This window comes from Rhinoraja longicauda, chromosome 24 (assembly GCF_053455715.1).
Source record: "Rhinoraja longicauda isolate Sanriku21f chromosome 24, sRhiLon1.1, whole genome shotgun sequence".
NCBI classification, from domain to species: Eukaryota; Metazoa; Chordata; class Chondrichthyes; order Rajiformes; family Arhynchobatidae; genus Rhinoraja; species Rhinoraja longicauda.
Genome location: NC_135976.1, coordinates 35,925,818 through 35,945,014, shown reverse-complemented (window position 1 = coordinate 35,945,014; position 19,197 = coordinate 35,925,818). Strand labels below are relative to the sequence as shown.

Genomic DNA, 19,197 nt, shown 5'->3' with positions numbered 1-19,197 from the left:
TCCTCATCTCCATCTTAAAAGAACGTCCTTTTATTCTAAGGCTATGACTTCTCGTCCTAGACTCTCCCACTAGTGCAATCATCCTCTCCACATCCACTATATCCAAGCCTTTCACTATTCTGTATGTTTCAATGAGGTCCCCCCTCATTCTTCTAATCTCCAGTGAGTACTCCTGGCAAATGTTCAGGCTTTTACAAATGCACTGTAGAAAGCATCCGATCCAGATGCATTACAGCTTGGTTTGGCGGCAGCTCTGCTCAAGATCACAAAAGCAGTTCAGTCCATCACCCTCCCTCCCTCATCTACTCCAGCTACACTTCACGTTGCCTCGGGAAAACAGCAAACATACACCCTGGTCATTCCCTCTTCTCCCCTCTCCTGTTGAGCAGAAGATACACAATCTTGAAAGCACATACCACCAGATTCTATAGCCAATTCCCTGCTGTTATCAGACTCTTGAGCAGACCTCTCATGCTGACAATGAATTCCTGATCTTCCAATGTATCTTGTTGGAGCCCTTGTAAAAAAAAAATTTTAATCTGCTCTTTCACTTTAACTGTAACACTATATTCTGCATCCTGTTTCTTTTTCCCTCTTGCATCAATCTGATGTGCTCAAAGATGGTATGAATTGCCTAGACAGTACCCCCAAAAAGTTCTTCACTGTATCTCCGTGCATTTAACAATAATGATAAACCAAAACCAAAGAAATATCTAGCTTGTAGTCCCACTCTGAAGGGACCTGACCCAAAACATCACCCATCCTTTCTCCAGAGATGCTGCCTGACCCACTGAGTACTCCAGCACTCTGTGAAACGTCACCTCTCCATGTTCTCCACAGATGCTGCCTGACCCGCTGAGTTACTCCAGCACTCTGTATCTATCTTTGAGATATCTAGGTTCTTCATGTCATAGGAAAACATTGAGGAAAGATCTGCACTACCACATAAACAAACACAGTGCACATAAACAACAGATATCTCTCAACCATTTCATGAGCCAAGTGAGGTTTGAAGTGAAAGCTTCCTGTACCTGCTTCCCTCGTGGTGATAAACCCGGGTCACCGCCAAGTTTGCCACAACTGTTGTAATCACTCTCCCCGTGTCTGCTCAAGTAGATGGTGCGTGGATGGACATGGATGTTCATCAAGTAATACACTATTTTACTCTGAATGTAATCCTGGACTCTGTTCACAAGAAATCGTCGACCAACATTTATTACCTTAATGAAGGATAGGTCTCTAACGTTGAGAGAGAAAAAAATTACATCCATTAAGTATTAACAAAATAAACCGTCGGCTTAACTCAGATTTAATTTTATATTTCTAAAAGTAGAACATACAGAGATTGTGAAATGAATACAGGCAACAAAGACCCAAAAATAAATCAGATTTGGATGAATGACCGGACCTTATTGATGAGTACAATCACAACAACCTGCTTCACACTAAATAAATGCAAACCTGAAATATCATGGTGCACAGGCACAGCTGAAGCATCTTGTAGTTTAGATATATTTTAGATTAATTCTTGGCATTCCATTTCATGAATAGATATCATTATGCATCAAAAGCAACCTCCAAATTGCATCATTACTTCCTTAGATGTAGCTTCACAAAATAAAATTTGAAACTATTTCACTACCACATACCTTTCCATACTGTACTGCTAAGCATTCAGTAGGGAGGGTAAATCTGTGAGTTAATCAAATGGCAATCATAACTTTAGTCAGAGAGATTTAAATTGCTTCCATTTTAAAACTCTTACTTGTCATAATCATCGGGATCCAAATGTTCATAGGTAACTTGATAACATTCAATGCGTTTGAGGAAGTCGTCCATTATTTGGTCTTGTGCAACCTCTGCATAGTCGGGGCTTGAAACTTTTACCTCCTGTAAATAATAAATGGAAACTCTTAAGCAATGCCAGGCAATGTTTTGATTTACAACAGATGCAAATATTTCCTTAACACCCACATTATACTACACAAGCAAACCCATCTCCAAACTCCTGCACCTAGGACTCAGCACCATTCTCTGCAACTGGATCCTCGACTTCCTGACCCATGCTCAGTAATCAGCACAAATAGGCGACAAAACATCCTCCATGAGAATTTTCACCATTGGTATCCAACAAAACTATGTTCTAGTCCCTTCCTATGAGATACAATATAAGGGACTATGTTCTAGTCCCTTACTGTGCTCCCTATGCACTCATGACTGGGCGACCAAATTCTGCTCCAACTCCATTTACAAGTTTGCTGATGAGACCACAATACTGGGCCAGATCTTGAACAATGATGAGACAGAGTACACGAAGGTGATGGAGAATTTAGCAACATGGTGTCAAGGCAACAACTACTGCCTCAATGTCAGTAATACAAAGGAGCTAGTCATCGACTTCAGGTAGATGGGTTGAGTAGATGCCTGTCTGTAATAATGGTGCTGAAGTGGAGGTGGCCAAGAGCTTCAGGTTTCTGTGAAAATATCAACAATTTGCCCTAGTCTAATCACATTGATGCAGTGGCCGAGTTGCACACCAATGGCTGAGAATATTTGGCATGTCTCAATCAATGACTCTTATCAATTTCTACACATTCACCAGAGAAAGCATTACCTTGGGCTACATCACACCTTGTGTGGGAGCCATTTGTGCTGGTGCTGGCTGCTTTAGCATATTATATTACTTTGTCTAGATATATCTTGCCATATTATTTTGGACACTTGGGGGCTGTCGTGAGATGAATACATATAACATAACATAACATAACAACACTTTATTGTCACTCGGCACAACACCGAGCGAAATTTCAGCAGTCACACAAAATACAGCAAAAAGAAAAGAACACAGGACACCCGACCCCAACACAAACATCCATCACAGTGACTCCAAACACCCCCTCACTGTGATGGAGGCAACAAAAACTTCCCCTCTCTTCCCCCCGCACCCACGGACAGGCAGCTCGACCCCTACCGAGGCAAACGACACGCACAGCCCCCGCAAGGGGATGGAAGGCCCCCCGGCCGAGCCGCCCCGGGCACCGAAACGTCCCGCGGCCGCACCGGGCGATGTTAAGTCCAACGGCCGAGCCGCCCCGGGCACCGAAACGTCCCGCGGCCGCACCGGGCGATGTTAAGTCCAACGGCCGAGCCGCACCGGGCACTGAAACGTCCCGCGGCCGAACAGCGCTGACGATGTTAAGTCCAGCGGCCAAGCCGCACCGGGCACTGAAACGTCCCGCGGCCACACCGGGCGATGTTAAGTCCAGCGGCCAAGCCGCACCGGGCATTGAAACGTCCCGCGGCCGAGCCGCACCGGGCACTGAAACGTCCCGTGGCCACACCGGGCGATGTTAAGTCCAGCGGCCAAGCCGCACCGGGCACTGAAACGTCCCGCGGCCACACCGGGCGATGTTAAGTCCAGCGGCCGAGCCGCACCGGGCACTGAAACGTCCCGCGGCCGCACCGGGCGATATATGGGCATAACAGACTGGGAGAAGCCAGAACTAGGTGGTATATCTTGGAGACACAGGAACTGGGAGGAGTTAGATACAGGGAGTTTGGTGAGATACAGTTCTTACCAGACCTGCAACAGACCTGCAACGGGAGCTGGGGTCAGACGGAGAGAACAGAACAGCCAGCTATAACTTGAATGCAACATAAGTACAGCCTAGTATGTTCATCCTCTTATTTGTACAAACTGCTTCAATATACAACTAATCAAACTGAAAATCTCTCTGTTGCGGCTCTGCATCAAGATGACTCCCACTCCCTGTGAAGTAATGGCAATCGGAAAGGAATTTATTGGAAAAGACTGAAGTTGCCATTACATTAAAGATGGAAGTTGCCGTTACACCTTGATTTGGCAATAACTGGTGAAGAGCATTCCTCCCTCCGGAAAGCCTCTCACGGGCTGGGTCTTTAGTAACCGGCAAGGTAATTTATGGTGACAGGCTGCTGTTTCCTTTTTAGTAATTGATGTCACCAGTGTTAAGTCAACAGCAGGAAAAAATGTCACTGAGTTCACAGTATAAAATAAGCAATTGCTTTAAGGATTTTATTTTTTCAAAATCAATTCCTTTTAATAAGCATTTCCTTCTCAAAAGCACAATTCTGTATTTTCCCCGACCTTTATTAAGACTAAAACAGAAAGAGCTGCATAGTATCATCAGATCCGAGCTGATGGCTGAAAGTGAACCATGCAGGAGTCTGTGGAGTTAAACTATTGCACTCTGCAGAACACTCAGAAGGTCCTATACGCATTAGATCATAAAAGACTTATTTCCCTTGACAAAACCCAAATTTGCTTCAAAGCAAAAAATAGAAGCTTCATTTTTAAAAATGTTTATAGATATTCACGGAATGCATTAGTCTGAATAATTTGACAATCCGCAGCATGATTGCATGGACTACACAATCCATTCTGATTTCTCGGTGACCGCCTTATATCAATGGCTTGTTTTGCTCTTACCCAGGAATGTAAACATGCTATAGGCTGCTTCATCACCTGGTGCAAAGCCTGGAACAAGGCTACCAGTCAGCACCAGCAGCAATGCAGCAGTTTCCTCTCCACCTTCTCATTTCATTTAGAGATACAGCACGGAAACAGGCCCTTCGGCCCACCAAGTCCGCGCCGCCCAGCAATCCCCGCACATTAACACTATCCTACACCCACTAGGGACAATTTTTACATTTACCCAGTCAATTAACCTACATACTTGTACGTCTTTGGAGTGTGGGAGGAAACCGAAGATCTCGGAGAAAACCCACGCAGGTCACGGGGAGAACGTACAAACTCCGTACAGACGGCACCCATAGTCAGGATCGAACCTGAGTCTCCGGCGTTGCATTCGCTGTAAGGCAGCAACTCTACCGCTGCGCCACCGTGCCGCCCAATTCTCAAGGGCAATTATGGACAGAAAATAACGCTGGCCTTGCTGGGACCCACGAACCAATATAAAAATAATTTAATTTTTAAAAGGCATCATAATGCCTCAATCTTCATTTTCTCTTTAATCAAGAGCAACCAAAGATCCTTTGTCCAAATAATTGTTTTATCTGCTCAGTCCTAATTGGTCACCCCTCAGGTTGTACTACAGTCAGGGGAAATGTCATGCCTTTACTTATCCTATTGAGCCCCAGCAAATTAAACATTTTGCTCTCGAACAACTGTTGGCCAGATCTTATTTAACAGCAAGGTCTGACTGAAGGTAAAAGATATCACATACCTTGATATTTGTAGCAATGACCTCTGGATCATCACAGACAGATTCAACAAAAAACACCTGTAAACAAACAACAATTCAGTCTCAGTAAATATATTAAACTAACAAGAGATGAAAAAGGTCAGCAAACAGAATTGTTTGAATATTATAGCTTAGTTGATTTATGTTCTTTAAGACATCTTTGTACGCATGATTCAAAACCAAAATACATCATGTATGTCAGTCAGTATATTGCCAGTTAAACAAACTCTGCTTTAAACTCCACAATAAATGGGATTTTGCGCATCAGAAATTCTCTCCAAGGACATTGTGCAGTAACATTGTGACTAAATTGCGGAATTAGTATCCAGCTGTGTAGACAATTGATATGCATTCGAAACATAGAACAATACAACAATTGACAAAGTCCTTCAGCCGACCATGTCTATGCCGAACATGAAGCTGACCAACTCTTATCTGCCTGCACATAATCCACATCCCTCCGTTCGCTGCTTACCCATGTGCCGATCTACAAGCCTGAGCATCACCCCCGTCAGCACGTTCCAAGCACCCAACACCCTCTGGGTAAAAAAAACGCACCTGCACATCTTTAAACCTTGCCCATCTCACCTTAAGCCTTTGCCTACTTATCTTTGACATTTTCACCCTGGGAAAAAGATTCTGACTGTCCACCCTTACCATTTTTTATACTTCTATCAGGTCTCTCTTCAACCTCTAAAAACAATCCACGTCTGTCAAATCTCTCTTTGTATCTAATACTCCGTGTACAGGCATTATTCTGATAAACTCCCTCCGCACCCTTTCCAAAGCCTCTCATAATTTTATATACTTCCATTAGGTTTCTGCTACTTTGGATGCTCCAGAAAAAAAATCTATCCTCTCCTTATAGCTAATAATCTCCAATCCAGGCAGCATCCCGGTAAACCTCTTCTACACCCACAAAGCCTCCACATTTTTCTGGTAATGTGGCAACCAGAACTGCAAGCAAATTCTTCAAAAACGGCATAACCAAATTCCTATAAATTGAATCATGACTTGCTAACTCTTATACTCAATGCCCTGACCAACATGGGTAAGCATACTATATGTGTTCTTTTATCACTCGAAATCTTAAATAATTGTTGGCAATAAAATTTCAAGAACTAAGGACAATTTATATTTACACAAAGCCAATTAACCCACAAACCTGTACGTCTTTGGAGTGGGGGAAGAAACTGAAGATCTCGGAGAAAACCCACGCAGGTCACGGGGAGAACGTACAAACTCCATACAGACAGTACCCATAGTCAGGATCGAACCTGGGTTTCTGACGCTGGAAGCCCATGTGAGGAGCCAAAGGGGTTACACCCATTTCTACTTCTTATACTCTTAAGCAATTAATAATAATCAAGGTATAATTATGCAGCAAGGAACAACAAGGGTGATCATTAAATGTTTGGACTGCAAATCAATCCATCTGTAGGAACAGAAATCTGCTGTCGTTATCCAGCCGGCAGTCCCTGGCCCAAGTTGAACCTACAACTTCAGGGGGTAATTAGGGAGAGGAATCACTAACCCTGCTAGGGATCTCCACATCCCATGACTGGATAAAGAAAATGTAATAGTTTCAAAGGTCTTTTATTGTCACAAGTACCAATTAAGGTACAGTGATATGCAAATTACATACACCACACGGGAAAAAAAAGCAACAAGACACACAACTACATCAAAGTTGACAAGAACATCCACCACAGCTGATTCCCCACATTGCTCACTGTGATGGAAGGCAAAAAAGTCCAAACTTCTTCCTCTTTATTCTCTCGCGGTCAGGGCACTTCAACCATCCGATCAAAACTCCCACGTCTGGGTGGTCGAAGCTCCCGCGTCGGGATGGTTGAAACTCCTGCGGTTTGGAGTTCCCGAAGTCGGTCTCTGACCAGAGACCGCGAGCTCCGTGATGTTAAAGTCCGCAAGCACCCATGGTTGGAGCTCCGAAGTCGATCCCTGGCAAAGGGATCGCGGGCTCCGTAATGATAAAGTCCCGTAGGCTCCCCGTGGTGGAGCTTTCAAAAGTCGGTCTCCAGCAAACGCCGCCAACTCCTCGATGTTAGGCCGCAGTGCGGACGGAGATACAATACGGAAAAAAAAGTTGCATCTCCGTCGATGTTAGAGATTGGAAAAAGTTTCCCTCAACCCCCATCCCCATATAAAACAAGTAAAGAACACTAAAAACATACATTTAACACATACTATTAAAACACAGGAAGGGACAGAAAGACTGTTGGCGAGGCAGCCATTGCTGGCCACCCAGTGTTAACGAGATATGCCGTGCGATCTTTCAAAATGCTAGCCGTATTACCACATATGATTCACTGCTATTAAAATGGTAATACAAAGTTATAATATACAGACCAGTCAAATTAGGACACACCATTCGCCTATTGGGAGTTGGTCAAAATGCATTAACAATAATAGAACAATAAGTTGTTATTAGTCCTAATCCTGACCTTAAACGTATTATCCCTGGCAAAATTCAGGATTAAATCTCTCCTCTCCCGGGTTGTGTTGGTTGCATCAAAAACCTAAGATAGAGGAAAGAAAATAAGACATAAATTTGCACTGCTTAAATTTCCAACAAATATAGACTGAAGAACATGGCTACTTTTAAATAAACAGTATTGTAATGCAGTGATTGAACAACAAGACTACCAGACAACTGGACAATTAATTCAGAGTCAAGTGCAAATTCCACCACACCAACGTACTGTCACGTAGTTTAAAACTAGAACTGTAGCAAACCTTAATATGGACAACTATGAAACTACCAGATTGTCATTCTAAGCCCATTGGGTTCACCACTGCCTAGCCGGGAAGGAAATCTACCATTTTTACCAGATCTGGCCCATATCAGGCCCACCATGGTCACTGACTCTTCACTGGCCCATCAGTTCACTGCAGATATGCACTGTCAGAGGCCATTTGGCCCATTGAGCTTGTGCTGGTCAGGAAAAGCTACACACCCTGACCGCACCTTCTTGCATTAATTCTGCAGTCTTATAGGTTACAGTTATCATATCATATCATATATCTACAGCCGGAAACAGGCCTTTTCGGCCCTCCAAGTCCGTGCCGCCCAGTGATCCCCGTACATTAACACTATCCTACACCCACTAGGGACAATTTTTACATTTACCCAGCCAATTAACCTACATACCTGTACGTCTTTGGAGTTCTTCAAACATACATCCAAGTACTGCTAAAATGTGCTTGATGGGGTTCTGTTGCCAACGCTTTTTCAGGCAGCAAGATGCAGTCATGGATGTAGTGAAGAAGAATTGGGAAATGGTGCCGGTATATGGTGGAAGATTCAATGTAACCAACAACAAGACAGGCATAACGGGGCCCTTGTGAGTCCCTGTGGCTACACCTTTGACGTGAAAAAGAGAGAGGATTAGACACCCTTTTCACTTGCCAGGCTTGGACCCACCACATCTCTCTTTTCCAGCTGTCTCCCCCCCTACTCCAGCAGTCCGAAGAAGGGTGCTGACCCGAAGCATCAACTGTCCATTCCCTCCATAAATGCTGCCTGACCCACTGAGCACATTGTGTTTTACTCATCAAGATTGCAGTATCGACAGTTCTTGTCTCTATCAAAATAGATAATACTTGGGCTATAGCAGAAAATCTCTCCTGTATTTAAAGGACAAAAAAGACACATAAGCTGAACATCAAAATGTTCAATTAAGACCAAAATGAGTAAGAAAAACATCACAGGGGATAAACCACTTCTTCATCGAAGGGGCATTAACGTGAGCTATAGAAGAAACGTATGTCTCCTTAAGCTCAATTGGATGTTTCAGAGACTCGGATGTTGCAAGGTGGTGCCAAAAAATGGTGACTTATTGCGTTTTTCAGAAGAGGGTCGATGCACTCATGTATGGTATGATTTTAATGGCTCGCACGCATGACAATAAAGAAACAATTGAATGAGCTGGATGTGACAAATCTATTCAAGGGGCAACTTACTGCGATCTGTCCATGCTCATCTGTGAGGTAGACTTTCACATCCTGCAATGCTGCTATGGCGCACTCTCTGTGGAAACAAAAGGACAAATTAAGTTGTAAAGCTCCCAACAGCAGATACGGAGGCAAGTCCAACTTCAGATAGTCCCTGCTTTCCCTCTCTATCCTCCCCCTTCCCAGTTCTCCCACCAGTCTTCCTATCTCCTACTACATCCTATCTTTGTCCCGCCCCCTCCCCTGACATCGGTCTGAAGAAGGGTCTCAACCCGAAACGTCACCCATTCCTTCTCGCCAGAGATGCTGCCTGACCCGCTGAGTTACTTCAGCATTTTGTGTCAACCAACAGCTGATACACTGCTCAAAAATGATAATAATTGTGGGGGGGTTAATTATTGTACCGTCTGAATTTGGTTATAGTGGAGAGGATACGATTCAAATAATTGGTTTGAAATAATAATATATTCCTTTATTCGTCCCACACCGGGGAAATACTTTATAGAAACAATCGCCCAATAGACTATTTTGGATCTTGCCTTGCAGAGCGGGTGATTTCCCCAAAAATATTAGCACAATATGAGAATTTTGCTTTAAGTTCAAGAATAATTTATCCCAGTTCAACTGCAATTGGGTAAGACAGATAAATTAAAAGAAATGATGGCAAACATTTCCCAACATTTAAAATATTTCAAAATCCTCAAAAAAAACATTTTGAAATAAAATAATTGTGATAAAATTGTGACATCCATGCAAATTAAAGAAGCCACAGATAGTAGCAACCTATTGCAAAGAGAAGACCAAACTTTGATCAAAAAAGAGGGATCATATTTGAGAGTGATTGAGTAAGAAATGAATAGATAATAAAAGTTACAAGATGTAACACCGGGTGGCGCCATCAGCGATGGCATCCTCCCCAACGGTCTGTCTGCCTTTTTGTCTTTTTTGTTCTTTTTAGGGTGAGTTAAAAGTATGTGTTAATGTTCTCTGGTTTGTTTCAAGTGGGGGCGAGCGGGGGTGTCAGGGGAAACTTTTTTCCAATCTATTACCTTGCCGGAGATGCAATTGTTTTCCTTATCATATCTCCGGTCTCTCTGCGGCCTAACATCATGGAGCTGGCAGCCTTGCTCGGGACTGACTTTGAGCCTCACCATGGGGATGTGGACTTACCATTGGAGTCTGTGATCCTTTGCCTGGGATCGACGCTCCAACTACAGCCTGTGGATTTCAACATCGAGGAGCTCACAGTCGAGGAGCTCACAGTCTCGGGTAGAGACCAATGTCGGGAAGCTCCAAATCGCAGAAGGTTTGACTAGCCCCGACCCAAGTTAGATCACCTGGTGCGGGTGAGCTAAGATTTTCCCCCCAATGCAGGAGCTTGATCGTCCCGGCATGGAGGGCCCGGCCACCGGCTATGGGAGTCATAATCGTCCCATTAACGGAAGGCTTGAGGCCCCCGACCACGGGAGAACAAAGAAGGGAAGAAGTTGAACTTTTTTTTCACATTCCATCACAGTCTGGAATGTGGAGGAGTCACTGTGGTGGATGTTTATGTTAAAATGTATTTTGTGTGTTCTGTTGCTTTTTATTGGTATGATGACTGTAAGGCAAAACAAATTCCTCAAATGTTGCAAAACATATTTGGCTAATAAAGTATGATTATGATTATGATGTTTGGAAAAACAAAGCAGGAGCAACACTAAATGTGTGTGCCTTGACTGCAGAGACGGAAGTTACTGCAATGGAAAATAGAAAATGCTGAGATGCAAAACCAATATGTCTTCATAATGGAAAAAACTAACACATCAGAAACACTGGATACCCAGTTACCCACTGAAAGTGACTACATAGAACAAACAACAGTGCAGCACATGAACAGGCCCTCTGGCTCACAGTGTCCGATCTGAACATTATGCCAAAGTAAACTAATCTCCTCTGCATGCACGTGATATACATCACTCCCCCCCCCCCCTCGCCATTCTCTGCATATCCATGTGCATGACAGCTGGAATAACATTTATGAATGTCATGTGATAACATTAAACTCAGTTGTAGTCCACTGACAGTTAAATAGTCTGGCATATATATGAATAACTTCACGTGGGCACAGAGAGCGACGCTACACGCATCTCCGACACACTGGATCTTCACAGCAGATGAGCGTTGGTGAGGAACGGGAGTGACAGAGAGCGCGATGTGGTAACTGGGAGGCTGAGAAACTAACCCAATTTCAGTAGCACGTCTTTAGCCTGCTGGAATGGTTGTTAATTTCCTAACTACTCTGACAAGTTGTCACACACTCAGCAGAACCAAAACAAACTAGCTTACTTTCTGATTTTCATTGCTTCTTCGTTGTCATGACGGAAAAACTCATACGACTTATAAGACTTCACAGCTTCACGGCGATATTGACCCAGATTAAAAACTGCAAGTCAAAGACAAAGGTATAAGCCATTGGAGAAAAAAATGTTTAATGGAATATAGGAACTAGCTGAACTCATTGCTCGAGAGTGGATGGCTATTGAAAAGGGGTATGGCAGAGCAAAGGTGAAGGTACTGCATTCACAATTCACCATGGACACCCTCTCCCCCCTTCTACGAGGAATGGGCCCAACGGGTCCACTTGGACTAGTTAGCAATAAAACACAACATTTTATTTGTTAAAAAATAAATTATCATCACAATATAATCATAAATACCAAAGTTGCGAAGTAAAATGAAGCAATGTTAATGATCAAATTTAAAAAATCTATAATCTATAAATCCCACTGTATTATTTGAGATCAGTGTACATCCGCCATGGTACCTGATAAGGTGACGCCACACGGTGTGTTTCTGGTTGCCGGGGGGGGGGAGAGAGGGGGGGAGAGAGAGGGGGAGGAGAGAGGGGGAGGAGAGAGGGGGAGGAGAGAGGGGGGGAGAGGGGGGGAGAGAGGGGGGGAGAGAGGGGGGGAGAGAGTGGGGGGAGAGAGGAGGGGGAGAGAGGGAGGGAGAGAGGGAGGGAGAGAGGGAGGGAGGGAGAGAGAGAGAGGGAGGGAGGGAGGGAGAGGGAGAGAGGGAGGGAGAGAGAGAGAGAGAGAGGGAGAGAGAGAGAGAGAGAGAGAGAGAGAGAGAGAGAGAGAGGGAGAGAGAGAGAGAGAGGGAGAGAGAGAGAGAGAGGGAGAGAGAGAGAGAGAGAGGGGGAGGGAGAGAGAGGGAGGGGGGGAAAGAAAAAGAGAGAGATGGAGGGAGAGGGAGAGAAAAAGAAATATGGAGGCAATATGATTACTTGACCCGTCCCTGGCAAACATTGCGTGGGATTTGGGGGCTCTGTGGCTCCCCGGCCTCTGAATTCCTGCTTGTTCACTCCCCTCCCCCCCAATGCCACATTTCTTCCCTCTCAACCTTGCATTAAACTTTACCCCCCTCACTCGTTTATAGCAGACAATCGGCAATAAAGAACACCATTCCACCACCCCCCCCCCTCCTCCACCTCGTGGTCTATTATTATGAGGGTTTACTGTACGTGACTTTTTGACTTGCCTTTGGTGGGAACACCAATCCAGTTGAGGTAGCGTGTGAGTTTCTTGGAAACATAAGTCTTGCCTCGAGCAGGCAGACCCACCATAACAATTAATGTGGGAGAGTTGGTCATGTGGGATGCCCATGCTGCAATCAAGAGAAAATGTAGTTAAATGGTGATTGAAATGGGGCAAAACAATTGTGAAAAACGCACGTTCATTTCATCCTCAGCATTATAAAAAAGGAAAGAAAAAAACTATGCAGAGTGTTGCTGGATATTTAGGTAGCCAGGACAGTCCAAATTATGCTTATCCAGTGTAAAAACAAGGAACTGTAGGTGCTGGTTTGTACCAGACCCAGTCTGAAGAAGGGTCCCGACCCATCCCACCTCCCCTGCCCCAAAGACCCCAACCCTCTAGTTACATGACAGATTGTTGCTGCTGTCAATTGGCGGTGGTCTTTTGCTTGTCTCTGACTCTCCCAGCAGTCGCAGTCGCATCGAATATAACGGCAGAAGGAAACTCTGTTCTAACATACATGAAATTATTAGTAGTAACAGAAATAATAATAAAGATTAATCCACATGTGTAGAGAATTAATGTTTCAGGTGAGTAAACTTTCATCATGGAAAACTGTTAAGATGTTTTAAGTATCATTAGTTTAACCTGAGAAACAAGGAACTGCAGATGCTGGTTTACAAAAAAAACACAAAGTGCTGGAGTAACTTGCATAACCAGATGGGGCACAGGGGAGGGTGGAAAGGTAGGGGGATTTAGGGGAGAATGTTTATACTATTGGATGCAAGCTTGGGTAGCTCACAACCCAACTGTATGAACATTGAGTTTCACCAGGCTCGGAAACGCCAGGAGTCAGCCTCAAAATAAGGAGTCAGCCCTACAGGGCTGAAATTGGAATTGAATCTTTGAAATTCTCTCATGGAAAGAGTCATTCATGGAGGCGTAGAAACTGAGTATATCCAGAACATACATACATACAGAGCTTTATTGTCATTCGATACCGAGATACCGAACAAAATTACATTTCCAGCAGTCACAGAACACAACAAAAAAGAAAGGAACACAAGACACACGACCCCAACACAGAACATGGTTTGCTAGAATTATAATAATTAAAGGAATCTACATATGTTGGATAAAAGATCAGCCATGATCTTATTTAATGGCAAGCAGGTTCAAGGGACCAAATAGCCTATACCTGATTCTTTCTTCGATTCTAATTAAAACTTTTTTGTTTTTAAATAGTCTGAGAGTTGGAAAAAATACATATAAAATATTTCATTAAAAAAATTCTGTGAAGATCAAAACACCTTTTATGACTTTATTTTCCTCTGTTGATTATCTTGGTTGAGTGCTGGGAATTGGCAATTGCAATGATTGTCTGAGGGACAAAGATATTCTTCTTAATTTAGCCGAGTTTATATTGTGAGGGAAACAGTAGATTGTCCAGCAAAGATTTGTGCAATTTCTCACGTGCAACACTTTCTACATTGTTGTAGCATTTATCCATTTATGATAGTGTATCTTGTTAACACAAGCTACTAGTTTCTGAGATTTCTAGTAAAATGACTCCCTAGGACAAATGGACAAAACAGACAGATTGCTTCTGTGTTCAAAAGACAATTAGGATATGTCAGTGGCTCATAGCTGAAAACATTCAATGCTCCCTGGACTGGTTAATCAAGTTTGACCCAGCTGAATTGCCATTTGTCATTTGACCTGACAACTATTCTCAATTAACAAGGAAATCTATTAATCCTCAATTCACTCAGCCCCAGCTACAAGCCTGTGTATGTGCCTTCCGGGCAGGCTAAGTCGTCGGCTCAGTCAAAATAGGGAAATATAGATAAACTGACCATTCAGGGAATAAAGAAATAGCATTGCAAAAAAACACAATGATGAAGGACAGCCACGATCTTAATGACTGGCACAGTAGGTTTGAGGGCTGGATGACTTACTCCTGTTCCTACACTTTATATTCATGCAATGCTCCCACAATCACACCCCTGACTCTGACACCTGAATCTAACAGCAGGCAGAAGATAGACACAAAAAGCTGGAGTAACTCAGCTGGACAGGCAGCATCTCTGGAGAGAAGGAATGGGTGACATTTCAGGTCGAGACTCATCTTCAAAGGTTCTCGACCCAAAACGTCACCCATTCCTTCTCTCCAGAGATGCTGCCTGTCCCGCTGAGTTACTCCAGCTTTTTGTGTCCATCTTTGGTTTGAACCAGCATCTGCAGTTCCTTCTTACACATTTCGTCTAACAGCAAGCACACTACTGCAAGACCAATAGTGAATTACAGAAGGTTGCACAATGTCCAAATGGTCATGTGAATGGCGATTGATAACAGACTAGCTGGCCTAATCTCACCGCCCTGCATTAAATGAAGGACCCTGCATGTCACAAACATAATGATCACCAAACATAACTGAATCATGCAAAATAATCCAAAGACAAAATGTAAAGTGATGAGGGTGTCCAGGAAATGTAAACCCAGGATTGGCAAAGTATTCTATGTTTGGCTAAACTTTACAGGAAGTCACTGAAGACAAATATCTCGGTGTCTTTATACAAAACAACCTGAAGTGGGATAAGCAGTCACATTATATTGCAAACAAAGCCATGAAGGTGCTCAACTTCGTCCAGAGAAACTTCCACCATTGTTCCAAAACTGTTAAAGAAAAATTTTGCCAAACAATAGTCCAACTGCACTTGGAGTATGCCTCCGCTGCTTGGAACCCCGGTATCAAGAAAAATGAAGATGTTCTTCAAAATATTAAACGAAGAGCAGCCCGGTTTGTGTACTTCAGACGACAATCCAGTGTAACCAAAATGCTCACCAAAACTGGGACTCCCTTGAAACCAGTCACCAGATGCTCAGATTGACCACCCTTCACAAGATCATCAACAAGGACATCGACCTCGACACTGACTTATATGTCAGAGAAAACAACAAGATCCAGAAGAAGCCACAACAATCAACGTAGTTCAACAACATACATCTACTCCCTACATCCAATCATTTTTCCCTGAAGCAATTTCATATCATATCATATCATATATCTACAGCCGGAAACAGGCCTTTTCGGCCCTCCAAGTCCGTGCCGCCCAGTGATCCCCGTACATTAACACTATCCTACACCCACTAGGGACAATTTTTACATTTACCCAGCCAATTAACCTACATACCTGTACGTCTTTGGAGTGTGGGAGGAAACCGAAGATCTCGGAGAAAACCCACGCAGGTCACGGGGAGAACGTACAAACTCCTTACAGTGCAGCACCCGTAGTCAGGATCGAACCTGTGTCTCCGGCGCTGCATTCGCTGTAAAGCAGCAACTCTACCGCTGCGCTACCGTGCCGCCCTACAGAGTACCGTACCGTACTCTGGAATGTCTTCCCACAATCCTCTGTTGACATGCTCACTTACGCAACCTTCAAGACCTCCATCCAGGCCCACAGAGGGCACTGCCCCACTAGACCAGACCCACTCTCGTCAACTTCCAGTATAGTCCCTGGCGGACCCTTCGGAAATGATGACCACAAGATACAAGATACAAAAGAAATCAATCGTATTGTTTACAGATATCTTTTGCCTTAATTATAAATATCGTATGAAAGCTTAAAGCATATACAACTAGAATATACCAATACAAAGTAGTTCTAACTTCAGATTTATTTGGTACACTAGCAACAATACAGTCCAAGATATAAAAATCAGATTTAAGTGTATACTTTCATAATACCCAATTACCTTATTTTCACGATATCCTTAAAATGTCTGCATAATGTCACCATTGCCAACCAGAATGAAGATGATTCCTTGCCCAATTAACTTGATAACTTGATAACCTTGAGACATAGTTTAACCTCTGCATGCAATCCATATGCAACAATCTTTCACTTAAGCAGTTTTTATGGAGAGATGATCCTGATTTTATTGGATAAAGTTGCTGAAGTTTGTGCCAAAAAACATCTTTCCTCTGCACTTTAATAATTTTTTGCATAATACACCGGAGGCTGATTTGTATGCTCCAACTCATTGGCTGACCTAAGTTGTCAATAACTAACTACCTTTTTTAAAACTATATCACATATTTCCATCAGTACCATTACTATCAACATCCCAGAAATACAGGCCCCATTCTCAATCAAAATGTAAACTAGTTTTCCTTCCTTGGATGACTAAAGTTCATCTCTCTCCAATGTTCACACAGATTAAATACAGATATTTTCTTTGGCCACCGTACTTTTCCACTGAGAAACATTCCAAAATGTGGCAAAGAAAATGTTACAGCAGTGAAAACCTCTTATATAGTCACCTATTACCCACTAGCCTCTGCCTCACCGCCTCCCTCTTATTTCTCTATACTGGCTATCGTCCCTCTATATATTCAGTCCAGATGTACGAGTGATAGTTCTACTCAATAACCAAAGTCTGTAGTCTCTTTTTGCTCTGGTTTATTTTCACCCACATGTTTAGAACATAATGTTGTATCCTTTTGTTTTGATGTGGTTATGCTTTATTCTTAATTGTTAACTGTTTGTGTTGTCATGTGTGAGCGGAGCACCAAGGCACATTCCTTGTATATGCATACTTGGCCAATAAACTTATTCATTCATTCATTCATTCATATTCAGTCCAGATGCAGGTTCTCGACTACAAAACGGTGACAATTCCCTTCCCTCCACAGATACTATCTGACCCGCTCAACTCCTCCAACGGTTTGGTTATTTTGCTCCAGATTCTACAATCTGCAGTCTCTTGTGACTCCAGTTATCAAGGTAACTTTCTCTAAGTCTCCAATCTGAAGAAGTGTCCCGACCCACAATATCACCTATCCACATCCTTCAGAGATGCTGCCGGACCCACTGAGTTACTCTGGTTTTTTTTAGAAACCAACTTTTTCCAATGTGTACCTCTCAAGAATTCCTCAATTCATCCCATCCAGCCTTAAATATTAATCAGTTTTAAGATTATGTAGTTATTATATTTTCTGCATCCTCCTCCACCATTGACCTTGCATTCCTTTAAGGCACAAATACAACAGATAATGTAGTTCAGCAATAAATCTAAAACATCTTATAAAGTTGCCAGAAAATGCAGTAAACGTGGTGATTAGGAGTGCTGCAGAATTAAGAACAGTGACCAAAGAATCAATCAAGGGAAGTAGAATGAGAGTAAACTAATAAGCAGCATTAAAGACAAAAAGCTTCTACGTTAAAAAAGACTAGTCAGAGTAAATCTGGGATCCTTACAAAGACAGAAGAATGTATGACGGGGAAATTAAGAAATTATGGACAAATTAAACAAACATTTCTGCCCTCAAAGATGATCCTACAAAAAAAGACCTCTCCAAATCATTGACAACCAAGGTCCAGTGCAAATGATCAAAGAAAAAGTTAAGAAATTAATTCATTTATGAACAGATAAATGTAAAAGGCCTCTTGATCTACACCCCTCCTTTTCATCTCTAACTCTTGTCACTTACTCAACCCAATCTGCTTATCATTTCCCTGCCTGCATCCATCCACCGATCAGATGTAAAGCATTGTCTATCCATTCCGTCCACAGAAGCTATCTGGCCTGCTGAGTTCCTCCTACACTTTGTGTTGCACTACTAGGACTGCAGTGGCTTAAAATATGCAACAGCACCCCAGGACTTCCTCAAGGGTAAGTGAATCATGAATACAAACTTTGCCAATGATCCCCACAAGCCATAAATGAACACAAAAACATGGTTAAGTGCATCACCATGCATTGATGATAAAGTCTGTGTTCAAAGTGTTATTTTCTGCATTTGAAGTTTCTGACCTCGTCAAAGAGCATGGTTCTTATTCTGCTGCACATCCTTGGGAGCATCAATGTTTGTGATTCTGTAGACACAAGGAACTGCGGTCGCCAGATTACAAAAAAAGACAATATCCTGGCGTGGCTCAGCAGGTTAGGCAGCAACTCTAGTGAACATGGATAGGCAATGTTTCTTCAGATAGGTGCTGAAGAAGGGTCCCGATCCGAAACGTCATATCCATGTTCTCCAGAGATGCTGCCTAACCCAGTGAGTTACTCCAGCATTTTATGGCCTTTTGAATGTTTCCTGTTATCTGTGGCGACTTTGAATGGGAGGGTGCTGATGAGGCTGCGTTTTAAGGATCATCAGTATGAAATGTGGGGCAACTTTTCTGAGAATCAGCATAGTCTCATCCATACACGTCATGGAATGGACCATTGTGGGCTCCAACTTTCCTGATCATCGTTGATTTTTGTAATTCTTTTCATTCATTTGTTCTATTTACCTTCTTTTACTCTCGTTTCCCTCTCCCCTGACTCAGTCTGAAGAAGGGTCTCGACCTGAAACGTCACCTATTCCTTTTCTCCAGAGATACTGACTGACCCGCTGAGTTACTCCAGCACTTTGTGTCTATCTTAGGTGTAAACCAGCATTTGCACTTCTT

General features: G+C 43.0%; 1 protein-coding gene across 3 annotated transcripts in view; it reads right to left on the bottom strand.

The window, feature by feature from the left end:
* The window catches only part of LOC144605178 (6-phosphofructo-2-kinase/fructose-2,6-bisphosphatase 2-like), a 42,918-nt gene that overhangs the window by 23,108 nt on the left and 613 nt on the right, over positions 1–19,197 (bottom strand). For all 3 annotated transcript variants that reach the window (XM_078420262.1, XM_078420265.1, XM_078420264.1), the window contains exons 2-8: positions 12,741–12,866; positions 11,547–11,643; positions 9,228–9,294; positions 7,709–7,783; positions 5,226–5,282; positions 1,766–1,890; positions 1,032–1,239 (exon numbers count right to left, since the gene is read on the bottom strand). In XM_078420262.1, the coding sequence (XP_078276388.1) occupies positions 1,032–1,239; positions 1,766–1,890; positions 5,226–5,282; positions 7,709–7,783; positions 9,228–9,294; positions 11,547–11,643; positions 12,741–12,866 (755 nt within the window). The remainder of the gene's footprint in view (positions 1–1,031; positions 1,240–1,765; positions 1,891–5,225; positions 5,283–7,708; positions 7,784–9,227; positions 9,295–11,546; positions 11,644–12,740; positions 12,867–19,197) is intronic.